General features: G+C 40.1%; 1 protein-coding gene across 1 annotated transcript in view; it reads left to right on the top strand.

The window, feature by feature from the left end:
- Nucleotides 1-3,191: 3,191 nt before the first annotated feature.
- The window catches only part of LOC139422954 (ectodysplasin-A-like), a 67,995-nt gene continuing 61,027 nt past the window's right edge, over nt 3,192-10,159 (top strand). The window contains exon 1 of the mRNA XM_071174468.1: nt 3,192-3,593. Coding sequence (XP_071030569.1) covers nt 3,294-3,593 — 300 coding nt within the window. The 5' untranslated portion in view covers nt 3,192-3,293. The remainder of the gene's footprint in view (nt 3,594-10,159) is intronic.

Raw genomic sequence — 10,159 nt, 5'->3', positions numbered from 1 at the left:
CTTTTTGGTTAAAACTCAACTCGTCGTGTTTGGAGGAGAAAGAATGCTGAGTTGCATCCAAAGAACACCATACCTACTGTGAAGCATGGGGGTGGAAACATCATGCTTTGGGGCTGTTTTTCTGCAAAGGGACCAGGACGACTGGAAAGAATGAATGGGGCCATGTATCGTGAGATTTTGAGTGAAAACCTCCTTCCATCAGCAAGGGCATTGAAGATGAAACGTGGCTGGGTCTTTCAGCACGACAATGATCCAAAACACACCGCACCGGCAACGAAGGAGTGGCTTCGTAAGAAGCATTTCAAGGTCCTGGAGTGGCCTACCCAGTCTCCAGATCTCAACCCCATAGAAAATCTTTGGAGGGAGTTGAAAGTCTGTGTTGCCCAGCAACAGCCCCAAAACATCACTGCTCTAGAGGAGATCTGCATGGAGGAATGGGCCAAAATACCAGCAACAGTGTGTGAAAACCTTGTGAAGACTTACAGAAAACGTTTGACCTCTGTCATTGCCAACAAAGGGTATATGACAAAGTATTGAGATAAACTTTGTTATTGACCAAATACTTATTTTCCACCATAATTTGCAAATAAATTCATTAAAAATCCTACAATGTGATTTTCTGGAATTTTTTTCTCATTTTGTCTGTCATAGTTGAAGTGTACCTATGATGAAAATTACAGGCCTCTCTCATCTTTTTAAGTGGGAGAACTTGCACAATTGGTGGCTGACTAAATACTTTTTTGCCCCACTGTAGGTCACAGCCAATGTTTTAGACCATTACTGTGCATGTGAAGAGCTTGTGGTTGACTGTCATTTTGAACACGGTCCTTTCCAGTGAGAGGCCAGAGGCTCTCAGGCACTCAAATAAGAAGTGACTAGTCCGACATCAACAGGCTAATGTTACTGGTAGTGTATGCAGCTATTCATCAAATCCTTCAAACAAACAACAACTAAAAAGGGATCCAGGTACTACAGTACTGTATGCTTGAGGCCCTTGTCATTGTGCCATTGTATTTGCTTTAATGCTTTTCACTGTGAAATCATCAGATGGATGAGGGGGTGGGGCTTAAGGGAGGCCCCATAATATACTACGTTGATCTTTTTAGTGGGCATGAGGAAATTATTACACTCTCCTGTTTTAATCATATTTTTCCAATTTATAGCCAAACACCGTCAATAATATTTGAAGTATTGCAGCCAAGTGTTCTGTGACAGATGCCTAGACAGGAGTGAGCTGGGCAGCACCGCTCTCTCTCCCCATGCCAAGAGCTGACAGATCCTGCTGTTTCAAAGGGAGTCTAACACTTTGAGGATTACGGATAGCTCTGACATGGAAGGGGTTTCAGCGCTGGAAAGTGGAATACCAGTCCCGGTTCAATCCCCCCCCACCTCCACAGGCCCACTGAGATACTCCTGTGGACCTGACAGTGTGACAGGCAGAGTGTGAGAGAGAGAGAGGGATTCATTAGACATGGTTTAAACAGCATATAATTATAACCAAACAGCTGTGAACAAAATGTCTGAGTTGACTTGAATGGGCGGATTTGGTAAATCATGAAGAAACTCACACTGCACCGCATTTGTTTATAGTGGGTTTAAATGTGTAACTAAGGAAAATATGAATGTGTATTTTACACAAATGACCGTGTTTAGAAGAGGAAATGAATAGGGAGCCATCATGGTTTTCCATTGCCATTTTCACATGATGCATCATCGTCACTATATCCAACTGTATCCCACATGATCTCATTATGAGACATAAACAGTGCACTGTCACAGAACCAAAATGTATATCCCCATCCCATAGGGTGGTCTTAGTAGATGGATTAGGTCATAGATTATCATGGCTGATGACAGGATGTGCTTCATGCGACAATGGGCACTGGCCATCAGTCATAGTGGAAAAATGGCTGAATTTGTTGGCAGAAAACAGAACTTGATCATGCGTGTATGTTTATTCAAAGTTCTTTGACATGTGAATTTCACAATTCCTGTCCTTTTAACTGACAGGCTTGAGGGAATGAAAATATATTGCTCTACACATGTTACTATAACGCCATAATGACTTTTATATTAACACTTTAAAGATGTCAGCTCTATGTGCTTTCAGAAGGCCTCATGTGTCTTCAGCTATTGATATTGTAATAATGTTGGGGGGCATGACCAGTGAGTAAGCAATGGAGCTGTGGGCATGCGCCCAGAAAAGAAATGTCACCAAAAGAATTGACATAGCATGACTCCAAGGTTATTGATACCCCCAAATAGTGTTACAGCATAAGAACCATCATTTTGGTTGATGTTTCTCAGGGGACCCTAATTAGTGGCAGACATGGGAAATGTATAAAAGCATCCCTTACTCATTTTTAGGTGAAAGCTTTTGTCCAGAAGATCCCGGTTACTGTACATAGTGACACTTGTAATTTATGGTGCATGGCTAAGCATTCAGAATGTGTGTCTCTGAAATACACTTAGGTTATGTGTGGTCTCAGATAAGCCAGAATATTGACCTCTAACAGGTTGCATTATATTCAAGACAGGTTACATTATATTCAATATTTGTATTTATTATGGATCCCCATTAACTGCTGCCAAGGCAGCAGCTACTCTTCCTGGGGTCCAGCAACATAAGACAGTTACATATAGTTTAAAATACTACATAACATTACATTTCATAACACCTTACCCAACACATTCAGTATGTTCCTTCAGGCCACCACTCCCCCACCACATATTTACAATACAACATCCATGTGCACGTGTGTAGATTGCTTGTCTTATCATGTGTGTGTATGTCTGGCTCCGAAGCATGCAGAAAGATGTATGTTCTTCTGTTTTGGCTACAGGACAAGGTCACCATTCATCATTAAAGTTTGATCTTCCAGTTTTTCAATGAGTTAGTACAATCCGGGATCCTTGGGACGTCCCTACCCTAAACCCTAACCTTAACCCCTATCTTTACCATAACCCTAGCCTAAACCCTTGGCTTAACCATTTTACAATTCAACTTCAATGGGGTAGGGACGTCTCAAGGACCACGCATAGCAATTACCTTTTTTCCAACGTAGTGGCGTGTAATAGCCAATGAGAGACGGAGGGGCGGATCTAACAAACGGGATCACTTTATTTTACAGTATCAGTGTGTGGGTTACCGTACCGTCCCCCTGACTAGATGTAGATGGAGATAACTGTCACTGTGCTATCGTTTGAATATCAGTCAGCTCAGGTTAGGGACATAGCATCATAGACAAAAGCCGAGTATGCTGAAATAGCAACGACTGAAAGAGTATTTAGACATGGCACCCAAATCGCTGTCTGAAAAGTTAGCAAATTTAGAGGACAGTGACTTAAAAGAGTCTACCTGCATTTGCAGGAAACAGTGTAAGAACTGTAAAATCTTTCTGGGATTCTTCGTCTTATCCCTTTCATTGCATCTAGTTACGCTTTTCTGTTATTTGGACCTGAGATCCGAAGTGAAACGCGAGATTCTCCAGAAGAACAGAGAGGAGACACTGTCACCGGCCGCAACTGATATGAATGACCGATATTCTCCAGTATTCCAGCTGTTGGATATCAGCTACCCAGCTGATCTACAGGTAGGATAATTATCGCCCCTGAAATAGTTTAACACTAAACACATATTTACATTTTGTAAGAATGCATTGAAATACACATCAGGGACCAAAGTGAAGCCTTATACACCAAATTATTTTATACAGATTATGGATAATTTATTATTACAAATAACTGTATTTGTAAGTTCAATATGGACATCACTTTTGGTCTTTAAACATCTTTGTAAGACCTTTCAGGCATTTCAGTTGCTTATTCTCAATATTTAACCTAACTGACCAGATGAACAACTGGCTCCAGGGTGCGCATACATGGTTAGCCTACTGTTGATATACGGTATGATGTCTAGAACGTGGGGGACCTAATGCAGAGATATTTTCCTACCAGGGTGTGCTTTGTATAAAGTGCCTGGAATGATCACATGGTTAACATATTTTTCACTTGTGGGATGTTGAAACAACTGCCAATGTCTATCGTGAATGTGTATGATGATTAGGCTATTGACTGTAGTCAGTTAGAAACTTTCATTAGTCCTTGTTGAGACAGAATAGTATATTGGTCCATGGTTCTCAAATGAGAACTACTTAGGCTTTATTTGATTATGATACAGTCTCGTTGCAGGTTGGCAGTATGCTTATAGTAATACAAATCATAATTTCACAGTCGTGGTGCCCAATTCTCTATTGTTACTTGAGATTGATAATGCTTAATAATACTTTTGGTGAAAGTACTTTTTCCAAAGTGGTTTGGCGAGGATTTGAAAAGTGAGTGTATGGTTTGAGTGACCTGGTGGTGCATGTTGAGACGAGCAGACACCTACGAGAATACTGCATGCCATCAGCATGTGGCACAGTAAGATTACACCCATCCCCTCCATGTATTAACAAGCCACTCACACATTTTACTGCATTGTTGGCATATTATAATCGCCTACAATTTCGTCATGAGGGCAGAAAACACCTGGGGCCATTGACGATGTTACTGGAATCAAATCATAAAAGGCGCTACAGTTCTCTTGTCAGCTATTCTTTTAGCCTGTGAATTGACATAATGGCACAGAGCTCCCACTTGTCTGAGGCTATAGTGTGTAAGATGCCAAACATGCGTGGTTTGAAATATTATTTTACAGGAGCATGGTAAGCCATGTGAAAAGTACTACTGCACAGAAACATATGGTAGGAAGACGACAGTCAGTGGATGCCTTTCAATTTCAGATCAATTAAATGACACATAACTTGACAATGTTAAGATCAGCAGGGTAGCCTAGTTCAAACCCCCGAGCTGACAAGGTACAAATCTGTCGTTCTGCCCCTGAACAGGCAGTTAACCCACTGTTCCTAGGCCGTCATTGAAAATAAGAATTTGTTCTTAACTGACTTGCCTGGTTAAATAAAGGTAAAATAAAAAAAATCCATCTGGCCCTCATCGACATTATAATCAGATGAGATGAAAAGTTGAATGATTTGGTTGTGATCATGTTGCTCTGAGTTCTCCAGAATCCAAGTTGTTGTCTTTGACCTTGCTACCAGCTGTGAATGTACTACACAGCACTAGTGGTTGCAATTTTCTTTCTATTTTAATCCCCTAGTAGACTTATCAAACAAATCCTTAGCTTTTAAGTTCAGTCACTATGTTTGTTGTAGGCCTATGGATGATTTGTTCATAGGGGTTTATATTGAGAAAAATACCTAAAAAAGCCCAAATGAGATTGTGAATGAACTATAGCTGGTATACGGCCCCTTGCTTCGTCATTTCAACTTCCCCAGGCATTGTGGCTTGCCTCCAGAGCTCAGTGTGAAATCTCTAACTAGCACAGTTAGCTCCACACAAATATCCGGTTCCAACCCTCAACATCACTATTAAATCAGACTTTGTGCTCTGTTGCAGTATGAGATTTCTTACAGGATATTACCTTAAAATACCTTAAAAGCAACGTTGTGCAACGCAAGTAATTACATCCACTCAATTACTCAACTCCATTAAAATGGAGCATTGTGGGAGAATGTACATATGGCAGTAGATGTTAATTTAGATGCAGACATATTTTTTTTTATTTTCACCTTTATTTAACTAGGCAAGTCAGTTAAGAACAAATTCTTATTTTCAATGACGGCCTAGGAACAGTGGGTTAACTGCCTGTTCAGGGGCAGAACGACAGATTTGTACCTTGCCAGCTCGGGGATTTGAACTTGCAACCTTCCGGTTACTAGTCCAACGCTCTAACTACTAGACTACCCTGCCGCCCCGTGAGAGACCTTTTAGAGTTGATTTAGGCAACATATTTGGAATTACGTTTATGGATGTGTTTATTGTTTGCGTTTGTATTTGTCTGTATTGTCAATTGCATTGAGTCCTTATTACCATAGATTTAAGCAAAAACCTGAACCAAAGAACCATCCAGAGGGTATGTGGTCAGGGTTCAATCTGAGGGCTGTAGTTATATATGTTAGAGTTATGGATGGGCCCTGTGTAATTTTACATAATCTATTGTAATACCCACCACTCAAGCTAATAAAACATAAGTAAACACACATTTAAACACACATACATTTAACACACACACACACATACCACCACATGACACACCACCTCCCTCCCCTCAATTAGATCATCCCCTGATGATGAACTGTAGATGTGTGGTCAAGAAAAATGTGTTTACTTTAGCTGTAGGTTTTAATTGATTTATTTGGAATGCTTTCAAAGGAACAAGTGGGCCTCGGGACATATTTGTTACTGGGGACAGGTGTCAAGACTGTTGCTAATTTTGTTATGTTTGCAAGGGAGTTAGGAAAGAATGTTTGAATGTCCCTAATTGTGGATGATGTTTGCCATGATATGCACCTGCTTCACTTTAGATTATCTTGAGGGTTTAGCTAGTGGCTACACAGATGTTATTCTCTTTCTTATGGGAAGCTATTCATACAAACAAAACATGTTATGTCTTTCGGTATGTTTAGAAAACAGAGGAGGGACAGTTACTGCTAACTAAAGAGTAAAACGTCAAAAAGCCTAAAAGGGTTTCCTGTTGAGTATTATTTTGAAGGTGAAAGCTTTTTACATCATAAAGGGATTTACCTCTTGCATGAGACTGGACAAAATAACACATTTTCATTGTTTGGAGCAGCTAATTAGTGTGACCAATTAGTTTCTAACCTGAGTCACGACTCAAGATTGTGTTAGCCAACAGAGCCTGTCTAGGCAATGGCATTAGCTTTGGGAGCTAACGCAAGCTCTTTTCATGACATAGACTGACCAGATTAATCCAGGTGAAAGCTATGATCGCTCCCTTATTGATGTCACCTGTAAAATCCAATGAAATCAGTGTAGATGAAGAGGAGGAGACGGGTTAAAGAAAGATTTTTAAGCCTTCAGACAATTGAGATGGATTGTGTATATGTGCCATTCAGAGGGTGAATGGGCAAGACAAAAGATTGAAGTACCTTTGAACGGGGTATGGTAGTAGATGCCAGGCGCACCAGATTGAGTGTGTCAAGAACTGCAACGCTGCTGGGTTTTTCACGCTCAACAGTTTCAAGAATGGTCCACCGCTCAAAGGACATCCAGCCAACATAACACAACTGTGGGAAACATTGGAGTCAACCAGCATCCCTGTGGAACGCTTTCGACACCTTCTAGAGTCCATGCCCCGACGAATTGAGGCTGTTCTGATATATCGATATCAATGTTCCTCTCATTTTGTACACTCAGGGTACAGTACCAGTCAAAGGTTTGGACATACCTACAAATTCCAGGGTTTTTATTTATTTTTACTATGTTCTACATTGTGGAAAAATAGTGAAGACTATGAAAACTATGAAATAACACACATGGAATCATGTAATAACCACAAAAGTGTTAAACAAATATATTTGAGATTCTTCTAAGTAGCCACCCTTTGCCTTGATGACAGCTGTAATGCATTTTAATTAACAGGTGTGCCTTGTTAAAAGTCAATTTGTGGAATTTCTTTCCTTCTTAATGCATTTGAGCCAATCAGTTGTGTTGTGACAAGGTAGGGGTGATATACAGAAGATAGCCCTATTTGGTAAAAGACCAAGTCCATATTATGGCAAGAACAGCTCAAATAAGCAAAGAGAAATGACAGTCCATCATTACTTTAAGACGTGAAGGTCAGTCAATCAGGAAAATGTCAAGAACTTTAAAAGTTTCTTCAAGTGCAGTCGCAAAAACCATCAAGCGCTATGATGAAACTGTCTCTCATTAGTACCACCACAGGAAAGGAAGACCCATAGTTACCTCTGCTGCAGAGCATACATTCATTAGAGTTAACTGCACCTCAGATTGCAGCCCAAATAAATGCTTCACACAGTTCAAGTAACAGACACATCTCAACATCAACTGTTCAGAGAAGACTGCGTGAATCAGGCCTTCATGGTCGAATTGCTGCAAAGAAACCACTACTAAAGGACACCAATAAGAAGAAGAGACTTGCTTGGGCCAAGAAACACGAGTAACGGACATTAGACTGGTGGAAATCTGTCCTTTGGTCTGATGAGTCCAAATTTGAGATTTTTTGTTCCAACAGCTGTGTCTTTGTGAGATGCGGAATAGGTGAACGGATGATCTCCGCATGTGTGGTTCCCACCGTGAAGCATGGAGGAGGTGCTGTGATGGTGTGGGGGTGCTTTGTTGCGCTTAGTGGGACTATCATTTGTTTTTCAATAGGACAATGACCCAAAACACACCTCCAGGGTGTGTAAGGGCTATTTGACCAAGGAGAGTGATGGAGTGCTGCATCAGATGAACTGGCCTCCACAATCACCCGACCTCAACCCAATTGAGATGGTTTGGGATGAGTTGGGATGAGTTGGACCGCAGAGTGAAAGAAAGGGCAGCCATCAAGTGCTCAGCATATGTGGGAACTCCTTCAAGACTGTTGGAAAAGTATTCCTCATGAAGCTGGTTAAGAGAACGCCAAGAGTGTGCAATGCTGTCATCAAGGCAAAGGGTGGGTACTTTGAAGAATCTCAAATATACAATATACTTTGATTTGTTTAACACTTTTTTTACTACATGATTCCATATGTGTTATTTCATAGTGTTGATGTCTTCACTAATATTCTTTAATGTAGAAAATAGTAAAAATAAAGAAAACCCCTTGAATGAGTACGTTTTTCCAAACTTTTGACTGGTACTGTACGTGTTCACCAACTGTGTGTTCCAAATCACATGCAACTATTTTTGAGGGAGACAAATATTGAGCAATCGTATAGCGGTGAACTAACAGTTTAACAATATGCATTTACTTATGTGCCAAAATTGTTGTTTTCACCACTAATCTGTAAGGTTAATCACTGCTTTGAAGTGACTTTGACACACAGTACTGTATGTCCATATGATGTTACCTATTATATAGTCTTTAGTCAGCTTTTGCAGAAATATGGTGCTCACTTACTTTAGAGTGGTTTATTTCAAAGAGAACTCTGAGAGATCAGTAATCACACAATTTTTTCTTACGCCTCCACTCTGAAACTCAAAACAGCGTTGGTTTGAGGTTCACAAAAATATGTGTCTTCAAAGTAGCCTCAATTCCCAGTTATATCATCTGTGACTCCACACGTTTGTCATATAAACGTAGAGGTCATGTAACTTGAGTTGTGTATATTGAACATACTAAATGTCTATTGAGCCATATTGTAGATTATCAAAGAGGCCTGCATGCACCAGTGATCTTTTCACTCAGTATCCCAGTTGTTACATAAGATCAGGCTTCATAATTTCATCATGATAGTAGCTCAGATAGTATTAGGCAGTTCTGCCTTTTTACTTTAATTTCCTAGTAGTCCTGGAAGGCTATGGAGGGCTATGGACCACCATGACTCAGAACAGTTGGAGACCAAGGTGTATCCGCATTCTACATGAGCTTTGGCGCCTGCCGGGAGACCAGCCAAGAGGGAGTTACATTTCATTTTAGGAAGCAAGAGTACTAAACAAGACAGTAACTCATTCAACTATCAATCATGTATTGTCAATTTGTCATATTATCAACAGTTGAAAAGTATAGTCATTTTTGTGGTTTTTGGCTAACCACAATTAGTCCTTTATTTTTCAACTTGTATTTTCAGACCAACCATGGATGTTTTATTATTGCTCTTCTCTGTGAAGTTCAATTTGTGTGGGTAAGCCCAGACATCTTTGGTGAAGTAGTTTGTGCAATTACTTGAGAGGAATTCTTGTGAAACTGTTGTCTCTCTGTCCTGTGACGGAAGACCACGGCACAGCCACTTTATGAGAGAGTTTTTACAAAAGGCAGGATTACATTTGCTTGAGTTTAGAAGAGCCATAACATGCCATTCTGGATTTTCTATTTTTTTGTGGGTGAACCAATTTGTTTACTAACTAGAACACATCCTTCAAAATAATCTCAGGACAGCGCATTATAAATGAATACCCATAACATTATGGCCTCATACTGACTTGAGGTCTGTGCCTAATTCAATTTGAACAAAAGTCTGAGCAGAAAGAGTTTAGAAAGTGATTGTGCATAATATTGTTCTTGTAAAAAAATATATATATCTTCAAGGACTTATATTTCTGGACCTTCATGTATATGAGCATCCCAAATTCT

The sequence above is a fragment of the Oncorhynchus clarkii genome, chromosome 12, assembly GCF_045791955.1.
Source record: "Oncorhynchus clarkii lewisi isolate Uvic-CL-2024 chromosome 12, UVic_Ocla_1.0, whole genome shotgun sequence".
NCBI lineage: Eukaryota > Metazoa > Chordata > Actinopteri > Salmoniformes > Salmonidae > Oncorhynchus > Oncorhynchus clarkii.
Note: the sequence above shows the minus strand (reverse complement) of the source record. Positions and strands in the feature narration are given on the sequence as shown.